The sequence below is a fragment of the Leptodactylus fuscus genome, chromosome 1 (assembly GCF_031893055.1).
Source record: "Leptodactylus fuscus isolate aLepFus1 chromosome 1, aLepFus1.hap2, whole genome shotgun sequence".
NCBI lineage: Eukaryota > Metazoa > Chordata > Amphibia > Anura > Leptodactylidae > Leptodactylus > Leptodactylus fuscus.
This window is the reverse complement of record NC_134265.1, coordinates 94,446,829-94,462,002: the sequence shown is the minus strand read 5'-3', so window position 1 is coordinate 94,462,002 and position 15,174 is coordinate 94,446,829. Positions and strand designations below refer to the sequence as shown.

Here is a 15,174-nt window from a genome sequence, read left to right as displayed (position 1 = left end):
GCAGTATGCAGTGGGTGGGAGGATGATTAGAGAAGAGCGGTGGGGGTCTGTGCTGGGAGCAGTCCTGCACTGTGGTTGGCTTCTGAGCTATAGCCAAGCAGGATATGGAAACAGGATCATAAGCCAAGGATGCAAACAAAATGAATTTGCAGCGCTGGTGTTCTGTAGGCATGAGAGATAGGAATTAACCGGTTAAGATATGTGGGGGATTTTAATAAATTGCAGAGAAGACTGAGGGGCTTCTTTAAAAATTTAATTTTTTCCGTAGCCAACCCCTTTAATGTAGTTTTAGTATTAATATCAGGACTCCTCCTTATGGCCTATATATCCAGTCTGAGGTTAGCAATTGTCTGATGACTTTTTGCTTCTCACTGGTGGTTTAGTTGCTTATGTTACTTTATGATCTCTATACCTTTGCTTTGCTGGAAGTCATTTCTCCTTGCACTGGTGTTTGTGCACAATAATCAATCTAGAGAGGCAGATTTGGGGGAAGAAAGGACCAACAGACTGAACCAATAATGAGACCGGAGGTGCGTCTTAGACTCCCTGTGGGTACTGTAGTTAAGCTGTATTCATAAATCACAGCTCTGCCCTAAAAGAACAGAGTTAAAAAAAAACACCCAACAACAAGATCTGAAGAAAGTAAATAGTAGAGAATCATCCCTAACTTGTTTTTTTTATTTTAAGCTTGTAATTTCACATATATTCAACATTTATGTCACAGAACAGGAAGTCAGGGGTAAAGACGCGCCAAACGTTTATTAATTCATAATGTAGTAAAAATGATATCCCGGAAATTATTTTGTCTGCTTTTACACTATTAGTATTGCTGACACTTTAGGATAATTTGGTGTTTGCACATGGGGCTTCACCTATCTCCTGGTGGAATCTGACCCTTTTTTTTTTTTTTTTTTTTTTTGAAGCTTTGAGTAAAATTGTAGTAATCTGGGTTCCTTACATTATTATTATTATTATTTATTATTATTATTATTATTATTATATCTCATGCTGATTTCACTTTTTTCTCATTTTGTTTTTACCTTTTACAATGTAGAAAAACAATTCTGGTTGCTCAGACAGTCAGGGCTATCAATCATTGTATGAAGCTCTGTTCAGATTAGCGCTGTGTCCAGTGTTAATAATGCAGCCATGACAGCTGTGACTGATTCTTTTGATTCCTGACAGATCCCATTGATTTTTTTTTAGTGGGATCTGTCCATTAAATGGAATCCTAACAGAAAGGTTCCTGTATTTCTGACAGCAGAGCTAGCACTGCAAAGTACTTTTGCCTTGCAAGAATACCAGAAACTCTGCTAGAGTAAATTGTACTGTGAAACAGCCCAAGACCCATCCCTCAGTTCAGTTTCAGAAAATGCGATAGGTTATCATCTGATCAGTGGGGGTCCATCACCCGGACCCCTCACAGATCCTCTAATCCTCCTGCCTTCAGTTACTGAAAACTTTACCAGTAGGCAGGAAACTGAAGCAGCCCTATTGCTATTCAAATAATAGGGACAGGACTTTAGTTCCCTTGTTCCACTATCATACAGTGACTAGAAAACCACTTAAAGGAAACATGCTCCAGAATTGATATATAACAAAAAAACAATGATTCACCAAAATTACCTATCCATGTCTGGAGAGCTGTCCTCTTTAAAGAAGATGCTTCACCAAGTACAATAAACTAAATATCATCATCTGCTTCTCTCCGTGCCCCTGATCAATTTGGTGCTTTTCAGTTCCAAAAATATGGCCCTTGGAAGATTATATGTAACCTAGGTCTTATTCCCCAATTGGGTGGCAACAAAAGCTCTCTTGGTGAATAAGAGCCATTTTTCATATAACCTTCCAGCGGCCATATCATTTTAATGTGTGAACAGATTAATAAAAATAGCATATCGATCAGGGGCGTAGTGAGAAACAAATAATGGTGTTGCATTTTAGTATTTTATACTTGGTGACAGATCCTCTTTAAATACCATGTCCAAGCTAAGTTAGAAGGTCAGACTATATGGGATTTGTGTGTTATATTACCCTGATGATGCATAAGTTTGCAGAGAAGCTGTCTTAATAAAGTTATAGGAAATTTCTGATTAAGAGCTATGTACAAAGTTCAATTTTGCATTTTAGACGCATTGACACAGAAATAAAATTGGCATAAAAATTCCAACTGCTGTGCCAGTGGAGTGTAAAGAATATAAAGAGTTGGAGGCGATGATATGCGCCATCTTTAAAGAATTTATATATTTATGAACTGCTCAAGTTCTCTATGAAAGCCATTAGCATCACAGTCTGACTCTGTTCAGACAATAGGCACATCCAGCTTTTTTTACTTTTATTTAGCGAGTTCATCTGCTCTAAATATTTACAGAAGACATCATTATCATGGAAATAATTTTTTTTTTCTCAGTGATTCTCCAGTTTTTTTTACATGAAAAGATATTTGTTTTATACATAGTGAGAGCAAATTGGAAGTAAAGTGTAAATGGCAAAACCAAAATGGTTAAAAATAAATAAATAAAATGGATTGGTTTCAATTTAAGATGGCTGCACAGGTAAATAAGGGGGCGCTATATACATCATGCCCCAAATATTAGCAGTTGTAATGAGACCAGTGAAAATGGAAAAGTGTGTTGACAGAATGTATGTTCTCTGTTACATTGTCTGGTTACATGTTTGTAGCGTTTTGTCTTGTTTTTTGTTTTTATTGTTTCCCTCATCTCCATCCAGTCGAGGCTGTACAGAACAATCCCATCCTTCTCATGGAAGGCAGCCCAGCGGTTGCTCTCCAGCGTCAAGATGGCGTCATGGAAACCAGTATCCCTGTTCCTGTCCTAAGCTGCCAAGACACTTCCAGTAGATCTGCCACTTGCGCTGAGTGTGTGTATCCTCCCCTCCTATTTTTTTTCCTCTGCACCATGATTCTCTACCGTGTATTGTCTAAGCTGAAAGCTTTTCTACAAGAACCTATCACTATTCTATAAATGGGCGCCTATATTATCGCTACAGGGAATTCTGTGGATAAAAATAATCATAAATCAGACAACTGGGTCATATATTGCCAATTTATATTAATGTGATGTGAGCAATTAAATATTTGGTAAAAAAAAAAAAAAAAAAAAAGTGAAATGTATTTATAGCATATAATAATGAAGTTGATTGAACATGTAAGAAAAGCTTTCAGATTAAGTCAAGAAGGGCATGTGTAGATGTTACATTGACCCGTGCCCTGTATGCAATTTTTACTTTCTATGGACGTTTAAAGCTTTATTGTACATAAGTAAAAGTTATTTAACACAATGTAATCCTTTCAGCCATTACATCTACTCTACACTGCTTTATATACCTCCTGGCTGTCCATTTTCTGCTTTATTAAATGCTACAACTAGTAGTTAGAATCGCACATGCTGTTTTCTGGCGGTGTTTAGGTAAACCCTGGAGTATCGATATCAATTTTTGTTTTTATTTTTCCTTCCTGCTGGATCCACTTTATGCTTAGGATGAAAAAATTGCCTTGAAGGCGGCATGTGTGACATCATTTTTATTATTTCTAGTTTGTGGACATATAATTGCATGCTTTTCTATGTATTTTCATCTTGTCTGTGTCTTTATATGGCATATCATATTGTATTAACCCTACTTTGAGGTATTGTGGAGTCTGTAAGAAGCTTTTAGATAACAGATGTTAGCTACAGTATGTCTAACCCACAAATTGTAAATGTCAGACTTCATACCAAGTATTTATCCATGCAGTTATCCTATAGTGTTTATTTTTTCATTAACAGAAATTGAACTAGTTTTTGGTACTGTTTATTCTGTACCAATCTTTAGTGCATGTTTTATACCTACATTTCTGTAACAAAGTAAAGTTTTATAGGTTACTGTCACTATGGTAAGGGTGGCATTATAGTTGGAAATAAATGAATGCAATTCATTGGGTTATTAGGAATATTCATCTGCTAATTGGTAAGAATATTGTATAGAAGTGTTCTGCACAACACAATTATCATTGGACTATTAGTATCTGTGCTTTGTACTGCTCTAACCATGGGTTGCCCTAAGTTCTAAGGACCATGTTGTCCTGAAAACCTCTTCCCATGTATGACCACCCTTAGGGGTCAGTGCACACAGAGTTTTTTGGAGCTCATTTTGACGCTGAATCTGTTCTCAAAATCAGCCTCCAAAAATGCTCCTAACGGAGTTCTATTGGGAGGCTTTTTTGGAGGCTGATTTTGAGGTGGATACAGCGTCAAAATCAGCGCCAAAAAACTCTGTGTGCACTGACCCTTAGTATTTCAGGTTATTCAAAGGAATTGCCCAGGAATATAAAACAAGGTAATTGTTTTGCAACCCAGAACCTTCCAAGAAAAATGGGCTGAGTTGAAGTTCCAGACATGGCCCATAAGCAAGAGTTGCAGTGTTTCTATTTTAGTTAACCCTGAAGTAACTTCAAGCTTACAGCTTCACTATAACCATTGCCGGCAAAGTATAAACAGCTATGAACATCTACAACAAAGCACTTTTTTTTTTCTCCTTTTGTGATTTGTTTAGGTAGGAACATTCTCTGGCCCAACAATATACATGTCGACATTAGTCAATATGTTAGTACTTTACCAACACATTTAAGTTTGTGTTCATAGTGAACCATATGAAACCGATATATATTTCCCTGTTTCTCAGTCTGCAGTCCAAATTTCCCTTTTTTTCTTTTAATGTTCCCATTATTCCTTCTAAATGCATATGTTTATATATGTATATATGTGTACATAGACAAGTCTGTGTGTGTTTGTGTTCATATAATTATCTCATGTACATATATATGTATATAAATATATGTCATTCGCTACAGGGTTTTGCATTGCATCAAACAATTATTTTATTTTTTTTGTTTTGTTTTAGCCCCACCTTGGAGCAAATGTCTTTTTTTTATGCATTTGCATTTTCCCTCCCCAAAGTTCTGGAATGAAATAAACTCCAGGTTGATATTTCATTTGCTTGTCTTTGTATGGGTTTGACTACTAATACATCTTTTCTTTGTGTTTCTGAATGCTTTACAACGTTAACATCTGAGGTGTTGCATCTTCATCCCTCCTAATGCCTTATTGTTTTCTTGTCCTGTTTGGGTCTGAATTTTTAATTTTACTTTTTGTTTTGTTTTGTTTGTTTTTCTCCCTGTTCTCCTGTTTTTGTTTTTTCGGTTTCATAGCGGATGTTGTTCAGTTTCATGGTGCAGTCTTCGTGGAAAATGCCTCCCCTTCCTCCCCCATAACAGCTCCCCACTTCAGGGGGTACAGAAGAGCCAGTGAAATCAGCATTGCAAGTCAGGTTTCTGGAATGGCTGACAGTTACACGGCTTCAAACATAGCCAACAGTAAGTGCCTTGTTGCCTAACAAGTGTGATCCAAGATTCCACAGCACTTGTAGCCCTGTAGATTATGAAACCTAACCATACTCATTGTTTCAGTACTTGTGATAGGACTACGACACCAGCCCTGTCCAGAAGGATGTCATTTCAATTACAGATATATTACTTTTGTAGATAGTCTACCATTCTAAGACCTCAGATCTAGATTCTGTGCTGTGACACGAGAACTGTTAACAATATGTGTAATATTAATTTATTCAATTGTGTCAAAGCATTGCAGCTGCTATTTTCAGGTAGCCATTGACTTGACGCTTGAGGAGCTGCGGATAAGCTGAACATGTTGGATGTTTTGTTTTATTACTACAGGCGAACCATGCTATTCCCTGCTTGGCATACAAGGCTCTCACATGCTTCTGCTTTAACTTGCACAGTCTTCATATTAAACCCCAGCATACTCCCCATGCTATACAGTTATGAGGGCTGCTTTGGCTATGTCAGATAGCCCAATTCACTTCGTAAACATCATTTTCTCTCCCTGCCGCTTTTTTGACAAGAAAATATGCTAATCCATCCGATTGTAAGCATGCATCTATATGTAGATTGATTTTCCCCTCATAGTCCTTGTTTGTATGGCTGTGTCTGAATGACTTGCTTGTAATGATTCTTATAACAGGTCATGTCTTTAGGGGTGTTTGCTCATGCATGCTATGAATGGATGCTTTAGTGTGCAGATTTGCTTTATTTTCTTTGATACCTTACTTCAGAACTATAATAAAGTCCTCTCCTCCAGCATGACTCATCCTCCCATCTGGTCATATTACATGATGCAGACCACATTCAGATAGCTTTACTCAAGTGTCTTACGTGTTTAACCCCTCTTCCCTGCATGTTTTCACTTGTCAAAGACCATCATAATGCATGAAAGCTTTACTAGCTGAAATTAAATATTTTATACTCCAATTCCCACAAAATACAACTTTTCATGCATGATTTATACACTTATCTGAAAGTAGCAGCAAGATTTATGGCGATGATTCTCCTTAACACATAACTTATAGCGCTACAGTAAAATACTTTCTCAGACCAGCATTGCCAAATATGTCTGTGCCCAATGGGTTGAGGCTAGAAAAAGGAATCCTGGATGGCTATCAAACTGATTGTATTTACCCTGAAACTGTAAAGAATTGAAAATAGAATCAATCTGTAACATTTCTATGTAATGAATATTACAAAGACCATTAATGTCAAGCGAGAAGCCAAAATTCATTGCCCTAAAATGTTTTACTCATTGTGGTCATATTTAATGCTTAATAAATCTGGAATCATCATAATAAGAGAAAAGCCGCTTATCACAAATCATTCCTGTTTCCGGTAGTGCTGCTCATGTGCTTTGGGATTAAAAGGGTCATTGTTCAGTAGATAACATCCAAGTATGATTCCAAGTATGGAAGTTTATTTTGCTGTTTCAGTTCTCTCTTTAAAAGGCCATGGGACCCTGTTTCTGCCGAATCTCCCACATAACTAGGCACTGCTGGTCTCACCAGAAAGAACAGCTTGGAATCTCTTCCAGATTTTAAGAACACTTGTGGACTTATAAGGAACACATGCACTATTGGCACCTCTTAATCTGTGAAATGACAATATTTTACAGTCTGTAGTTTGGTTCAGATGTCTTCCAGCAACTCATAATGACATGCAATACATACAGTATAAAAGACCGTGCACGGCTGATCACATTCGCTGATTTTGAGATATACTTTTTTGCTGGAAGACATAATAATTGTGACGTGATTTTGCATGGTTTGTGGTGTTAATTGGTGTGTTTGCTTTGTTCCTTTAGAAACAAAAAATCATCTTAACCATTCCAAAAAGCTAAGTCTTCTGTCACAGCTTGCCCTCCCTTACAAACCTAACACAAAAACAAGTTCCCCCACAAAACTTAATCAGTACCATACTGAGCAGAGTCACATAGGAAGAATGCTAGAGGTGGGGGATTGGAAGCACAGCACCAGCCCAGGCATCCAAGGCTCGGACATCTCCAAAGGTATTCCAGATAGAGAGGCTGTCGTACTATTAACCCATCCAATGGCCAGATTTCTCAGATGTAACCCCCTTCTAGGCACATTTATTCTGACTCCTTCTGTATTGCCAGGGCTACTGGTACTGAGCAGTGAGAGCTGATAAGTCTTCACACCTGAAATCTCACAAGATTAACCTGCTGCTTATAATTTCATGCCATTTTCTTGTATGTCTTATGTATTTCTTTTTATCATATGTTGCCTTTGTGTAAGCATATCATAGGTTGTAAACATGTGTCTGTCATTTGGTTCTTTTTCATCCTCACATAGCAAATTAAAACTGGTGTTTTCTACGTAAGGCTAAGGGCTCAAGCTGCAAGTTCACAGCCGGTGAGCTACAGTGGAATCGCCAACAGTTAACCTGCTCTGAAGTACAGTACAAGAGTAGTAGATGGGATTTCAACAAATTCCATCCACACAGGAAAAGAAAACTCAGAGCACAAAGTGGGGTTTGCAGTGGGTTCTCGTCAATGACTGCTGCCTGTTTTAACTAGGTTGAAAGCCAGGCTTAGCTGTATGGGAAACAGCTAAGCCTAGATGTGGCCTTAGCCTAAAGGGATTTTTCAGAATTAGAAAAATGGCATGTTTCCTCCAGCACTTGTGTGGCTGAGGTGCTGTGCTTGTGTAAGAAGACAGCCGTGTTGTTATAATTCTGGACAACTCCCTTATATAAATTAAATAATTTGAGATTTCCCTAATCTTTATTACCACACTGCTGGCTAAAAAGTACCTGTGACCAGTTCTTCCCCATGAATAATGCCCAACCTCTACCTCACTACAGGGATATTAGAGAAAGTAATATTCCGCTTTTAGAAATGGGGCACAGCTATAGATGATATTTTATCTCAATGAACAAAAAGAGGTATTCCATGAATGGATTTCCTTGCAAAGTGATTCACATCTCTAAACAGGTGATATAGAGAGGGAAAAAGCCTTTAAAGAAGCTCAATGTATACCGGCAGCTCAGTAATATGAATATACAATCTATCTCCATTCAGTCCTCTGCTGGTTCTACAAACTCCTGTATTCTCCTAATTTTGGTACATATTTCAGAATATAGCAATCTTTCTCTACCAGTCTTGTCAATAGGAAGCATTCACCAAAATGTCATTCGATGAATTGGTGTTGGTGGACTGTTCATTTTTCATCCAGAATGCAGGTTTGGCTATAAACGAATATCGTTCACGAACATATGCAGGAGTTTATAGGAAACATACCAGCTGAAGATTTTCTTCGAGATGGGGAACATTCCTTTGGTCACGAGTCATATCTCTTGAACCAGAATGTCCGTGTTTGTTCTAGATTTACGGTACATTCTTTCTGCTAGGAAAAACTGAAGCAGATGGCTCAAGCTACAGTTTAACAAAAAATAAATTGTATGCGAAATTGAGCATTGATGAGCCGCACATTACCCTTGCGTACATTACGTGAATAATATAACCATAGATATTATGGTGATATTTTCTATTAATAGTAGTGTCCCATCCAGTGCTAATCAAATTGAATGGGTTCATAGCAAACCGTGTTTGTTTGTAATAGTTGTGGGCATGGACTTCATCGGGGGGATTAATAATATCTGTAGTAACTACTTGGAATGCTTTCTTACCTAATGTTTTAATGAAACTAGACTGTTTAGCATCAGTGTCAGAAGTCTGCATGGAGCAACAAGTAATGGTATACACTAACATAACTAAGGACCTTATCTTGCATGTATGAAAAATCTGCTCTTGGAATGTGCTGAGACGTATTTAGATTGGGAAACTGCAAATGCATGTGAAGCACGGTTTGATGCGGGGTTTGCTTTTTTTTTTTTTTTTTTTTTTCTTTACAAGGCTGGACTAAATTGTATTCTATATATGTGTGTCAAGTTACTTATACAATAGTGGCAGCCATTTTAGAAGTACGGTATATTTCCTTAAAATGACTGTCATGATTGTGCGCAGTTCACATTGTTTTCTTTCCTGTAAGATTTGAGGGGTAATGTGTTCTCTCTGTTAGTTGCAGCAAAATGGTGGGGCACAAAAAGGATTGACTATGCCCTCTATTGTCCGGATGCCCTCACTGCTTTCCCTACAGTTGCTCTTCCTCACCTCTTCCATGCCAGTTATTGGGAATCCACAGATGTTGTTTCATTCCTATTGAGACAAGTGAGTGATATGTTTGTTTTTTATTTATTTCTGTTTTGTTGTCACCATCTAACTGCATCTTTACCCTTTTAAGAGAAAAAAATATAACTTAAATTTTCACTCTCTTAAAGGGATCCTATCATAGAAACCCATTTTTTTTTTCTGAGTAGCACGTCGGAATAGCCTTAAGAAAGGCTAGTCTTCTCCTACCTTTCGTTGTCTTCTCTGTGCCGCCGTTCCATAGGAATCCCGGTTCTTGTATACAAATTAGTTCTCTCACAGCACTGGGGGCGGTCCTCAGCGCTCAAACAGCACTGGGGGCGTCCCCAATGCTGCGAGAGAACTCTCTCCAGCGCCACCTCCATCTTCATCAGCAGCGTCCTCTTCTTCCGGCGGTGGCTTGTAACTTCCAGGCCTCAGGCAGAGCAGTTTACGCATGCCCACAAGCCACGAGAAAATGGCCGCTTACAATACTGTGCAAGCGGCCATTTTCTCGTGGCCTGTGGGCATGCGCAGTCCTCTCTGCCTGAGGCCTGGAAGCTACAAGCCACCACCGGAAGAAGAGGAGGAAGGCTACGCTGCTGACGAAGATGGAGGCGGCACTGGAGAGAGTTCTCTCGCAGCATTGGGGATGCCCCCAGTGCTGTTTGAGCACTGGGGCCCGCCCCCAGTGCTGCGAGAGAACTCATTTGCATACCGACAAGAACCGGGATTCCTAAGGAACAGCGGCGTGGAGAAGACAACGAAAGGTAGGAGAAGAATATCCTTTCTTAAGGCTATTCCGATGTGTTACTTAGAAAAAAGAGTTTCTATGATAGGATCCCTTTTAAAAATGTTATCCAAATAATCCTATATTTTCTGAAAGCAACTGTCACATTGTGAACATTTCACCTAGATATTTTTTTCCAATTATATATTTTTGTTAATTTGGAAATAAACAATAGACAAAAAACTGTCTCAAAATAGTCATTAAAAAGGATTTCCCACTAATGACATTTATCCCAAATCCTGTGATCAGTTTGAGTCCAACAGTTGGAATCTCTAGTAATCAGGACAATGGGGGTGGCGGTGACCTTGCTTGGAAACCACTCTTTGTGTCTGTGGGACTTGGAAAATGACTGGGGAGAAGTGAATGGCACCATGAACGAGCATGAGGGCCAACACCTTATCTATTCATATAGGGCACTTATGGGCCCCCATTCTCTTGCTCTATCATTGGGAAAAGTCATTTTTAACTAAGCACATACTTGCATAGCGTTTAGAAAGGTTATTCCACACCTAACTTTTGTATGTAAATCGCCTCAATAGTTTTTGAATGAACCCGTTTTTATCCATATGCTAATTAGCCTATGGGTGCACCCCAGAAATCTCATCGTGCACCCTCTGTGCAGCACAGGTTGCAGCTGTTTATGACTCATCTCCCTGCTCGCACACACACATAGGACAGAATAGCAGAGAGAAGGCTGCTGGGAACTTCCTGTGCTGGCTGGAAGCTCATTAGCATATGAATAAAAACGGACTTATTCAAAGGCGATTTACATACAAAGGTAGGTGTGGAATAACCTTTCTAAAGGCTATGCAAGGATGTGCTTAGTTAAAAATGACTTTTCCCAATGATAGAGCCCCTTTAACGCCCTAAATAGTCACTCTACTCACTCTGCTATCACTTAATTCCCTTAGGGGTGAAGTGTTGTTAGTGGGGAAAAAACATAGTGTACAAAATACAGCATAGCAAATGTATACTTAAAAATGTATAGCATGGTGATGGCATCCTCTCAGTATGTACAGCTGACGCTGTGCTATAATGCCAAAGACCAACAATAACTTTGATCCAAAATGCTTAACTCCTTAGATACCATAAATAATAACCCCCCTTCCTCCATATATGATCTGACGATAGCCCTCAGTTTGTTCATCTTATGTTGACAGCTATAATAAACTGCAATGCTAACGTGTTGCAGTGTATGATATTGCCAATGACAATATTGCACATACCAGTCACCTCCTACTGAAACTTAGCAAAAAAAAAAGTTAAAGTTTAATAACCATGCCAGAATTTCTGTCCTGATTTTTTTTTTTTTTTTTTTTTTTGGTCACCTGCTCTCTAAAAATTAAAAAAAAAAAAAAAAAAAGTACAGCTTGTGCTACAGAAACCAAACAATTAGCTTTCTCACCATTGATGTAAAATGAGACATAGGAAAAACAAGCTAAGAACACCAGAAATGCTGGCTGTTTGGTTTGGGGGTGTTTTTTGTTTTTGTTTTGTTGGGGTGTTTTGTTTTGGGGGGGGAGCGGTTGGGTGGTTTTATTGCCTCTATATAGTTTCTTGACAACATTGTAATTCATATTTATAAGAAGTTGTGTATATATACTTCAGAACAGTGCCAATAAAAAGCTATGCTTGTCCCTCAAAAAACAAGACCTCGTTTAAAATTAGTGCATTTTGAAGATGCTTATTCAAAAAAGCAGACAATTTAAAAAAAAAAAAAATCATTTATATCCATGTTTTTATTGTACAAAATTAGCAAAATCTATAAATACTGCTACATGTTTGGTATCAATGTATGCATACTCACCCACAGAATAAAGGTAATGTTATACTTATGCTGAAATTAAACAATGTTGGAAAAAATTTTCTCCACCTTTTGAAAAATATAACTCCTCAATCATTGTAGAAGTACTTACTGTAGTTTAATCTTGCCACGTTACAACCTGGAGGAGTACACTTTATAAACTCAAGATGTATGCATCCACTTAGAAAAAAAATTTCTTTTAAATGTTGGACTGCCTGATGATAAGTATTTGGCAACAGCATGAAAAGTCATGTATTTTATGTATTTTAATTTCAGGTCATGAGACATGAAACGGCAAGCGTCTTGGAGTTGGTTGGAAAAGAAGTTTCTGTGTTCAGCCCATCAAAACCAAGGGAGAAGTGGCTAAGGAAACGAACACACGTGAAATTAAGGGTAAAAAACGCATTTTATTCGCTTTTTTTTGATTAACTTGATATTTCTCCATTCAAATTATTGTATTTTCTCGCTTTCTTACAATTTACATCCTTTTTAAATATGACATATAAGTGCACCGCAAGTAAATTAACTAGTATAGTTTCATTGTCATAACACACAGGAAGTTTGTTTTGCCCATAAACAATCATCAGGACCTGCAGAGCATCTCACCTGTTGTCCAACACCATCTCGCTAACGTTACAACTTTTATTCATTATAAAAATTAGCATTTTGCAGTCACTGGGGTGAAGAGTCAGCTCATAAAGTCAAACTCCCCATGTGCCCCATCTCTTCTTTTCAACTCTGTTGCATCTCTCTTTTGATCTCCGTTCTACCAGAGGTTAAATCTGTAAAGTAATAGGGTGTCTGAAGCCAGGTATATGTTCCTGACTAAAGATCAGCATGCTCCAGGTGTTCTGTGACATGGTTTGGGCCTGCGTGCATGCAGCCCAAATACATAACAGAACACCAGTCACATGTGCGGTGCTTATCTGAGGCCAGGGAAATACAGCCAGCTTCATGATGAAGAGTCACTTACACCGCTCAAGCACAGAATTTTTTCGGCTGAGGCCAGGGGAGGTGTAACATAGCTGAAAAGTAGAGGGGGAGCTTGACTTCATGATCTCCACAGCAATGACTGCAGAATGATAATTTTCATAATGAATAAAAGGGCGGTAATGTTGGACAACAGGTGAGGAGCTCTGCCTGGCCCATTTTATGGTGCTCCTGACCTGTAGCTTGTGAGTTAGGTAAAAAAAAAATTGTAAACAAGATTTTTTTTTTTTTGTAATCTGTGTGCTCCTCTTTTGTGATAACACTGCTGTCAGACATTTGGGCTGTTTATTAATTCTGCTCATGTACTGAAGGAAAAATAAAAAGCGCACATCAGAAATGCATCGTAAAAATGTTAAACTGTGCTCCATAGTTTGTGGATTCCTGTTTTTTGCGTTGACAAAAAAAATAGCATCAAATGTCAGATTGCTACAAAATGCACCATGCAGTTACGTTTCAGGCAGATAAGTAAATGAATACAGGTATGGGATGATTAGACATTAGAAGCCATATGTGTTGTCTCTCATGGCAGAGCTACTGTTTGGCTTTTCTCGGCAGTATAATGCTTGCCCACACATAGCAAGGGTTTCCCAGCAAAGTTTCTGAGAAAATGCAACACTTCCCAGACCTGCCCATGCACTAGATTTATCACCTATCAAGGATTTGCCGGGCTGGCATAGATGTCACCTACAGATTCAGTTGCACCATCTGTGGGAAATATGCTACAGGACACCATACAGAATCTGTCATCCCCAACCATATCCCATCTTGTGTCCAGGCTAGAGGGACTCAACAGGGTCCTTTTAATTATTCAGTATTCCCTATAAACTTCCATATTAGCATTACATATCTCATCATTGCATTCAAACATATAAAGTTTAATTTGATTCCAATAATTCCTTCATGGCGGTTGATTTTATTTTTTATTTTTATTTTTTGTCAATGAGTGTAGTTTTTAGTTTTCTGCTACTACCGTAGTTGTGATTTACTATGGAGAGTTATAAATCTAGTGACTATCAGATGGCATCTCATGTTTCTACAGAAGACTGAAAAATGACAGCGGCAGGTTTCATTGCAACAGCCACCTCACCCTAATCTTAAATTATAGAACACGTCCCTATATATTTTTTAATCCTTCTTCTACCTACCAGAATGTTGCTGCTAACCACAGAATTAATGATGCTGTAGCCAATGAAGATGGTCCTCAAACTCTCACTGGAAGATTCATGTATGGCCCTCTTGACATGGTCACGCTTACTGGAGAAAAGGTTGGTTATAAGGATATATTGTTTTTATCTTTCATCACGTGCATTGAATAAAGGAGTTGTCTGAGGAGTGTGATTTTTAACTTCTGGGAATTTATTCAACCTGGACCTGTTGAAGTTACCAGTGCTGTGGGGACTACTTTACTCCTGTAAAAACATGGATGGCACAATCAACCATGCATTGCCTGCTATTTCTGATCACGTGACCTGGGGTAGAAACCAGCCCATAACTCCAAGGTTCAGGTTGAATAAATCCCCGGAGGAAGGGAGTTAAAATTTCCCTTATAATTCTACTCCATACTCTTAGTCCCAGCTTCTTGGATGTGGGAATGTTGCTTCATGTCTTTGGGAGCTGCCCTCTGATTTGTTCCTTTTGGTTGGAGGTCAAGTCCGTGACTGATACGCTCTTCCTCCAGGGGTTCCCCCTAGATCCCTTAGTCTACCTCATCAACCTACCTCCCCAGATATCTAGGTAAAAAGACTTCTAAATTATTTTTGTATATTTGCACTTCAGCTAACACCCTGGCAGTTCTCCACTGGAAGAGAACTCAGCCCCCTGCAGGCCCTGCTTTGGTGGCTTGTATTAAAGACATTAGGAGTCTAGAGTTCCTCACAGCTACAATGAACAACACCGTGGAGACTTTCCAGTCCATCTGGACCCCATGGGACACATACTGTGTTCTCCATGGTCTGTGATCTCTTTTCTTTCCTACCCCACTCCCAGAGGCGTAACGAGGGGTTCAGCACAGGGTGGGCAAACACGTCTAAGTGGGCCCCCAA

General features: G+C 38.7%; 1 protein-coding gene across 19 annotated transcripts in view; it reads left to right on the top strand.

Annotated features, from left to right (window-relative positions):
- PITPNM2 (phosphatidylinositol transfer protein membrane associated 2) overlaps nucleotides 1–15,174 on the top strand; it is a 189,163-nt gene that overhangs the window by 164,462 nt on the left and 9,527 nt on the right. For 11 of the 19 annotated variants that reach the window (XM_075274038.1, XM_075274081.1, XM_075274070.1 and 8 more), the window contains 6 exons: nucleotides 2,731–2,880; nucleotides 5,207–5,371; nucleotides 7,206–7,409; nucleotides 9,442–9,590; nucleotides 12,419–12,535; nucleotides 14,281–14,397. In XM_075274038.1, coding sequence (XP_075130139.1) covers nucleotides 2,731–2,880; nucleotides 5,207–5,371; nucleotides 7,206–7,409; nucleotides 9,442–9,590; nucleotides 12,419–12,535; nucleotides 14,281–14,397 — 902 coding nt within the window. The remainder of the gene's footprint in view (nucleotides 1–2,730; nucleotides 2,881–5,206; nucleotides 5,372–7,205; nucleotides 7,410–9,441; nucleotides 9,591–12,418; nucleotides 12,536–14,280; nucleotides 14,398–15,174) is intronic. The other 8 variants (XM_075274134.1, XM_075274117.1, XM_075274142.1 and 5 more) reach the window with 5 other exon arrangements.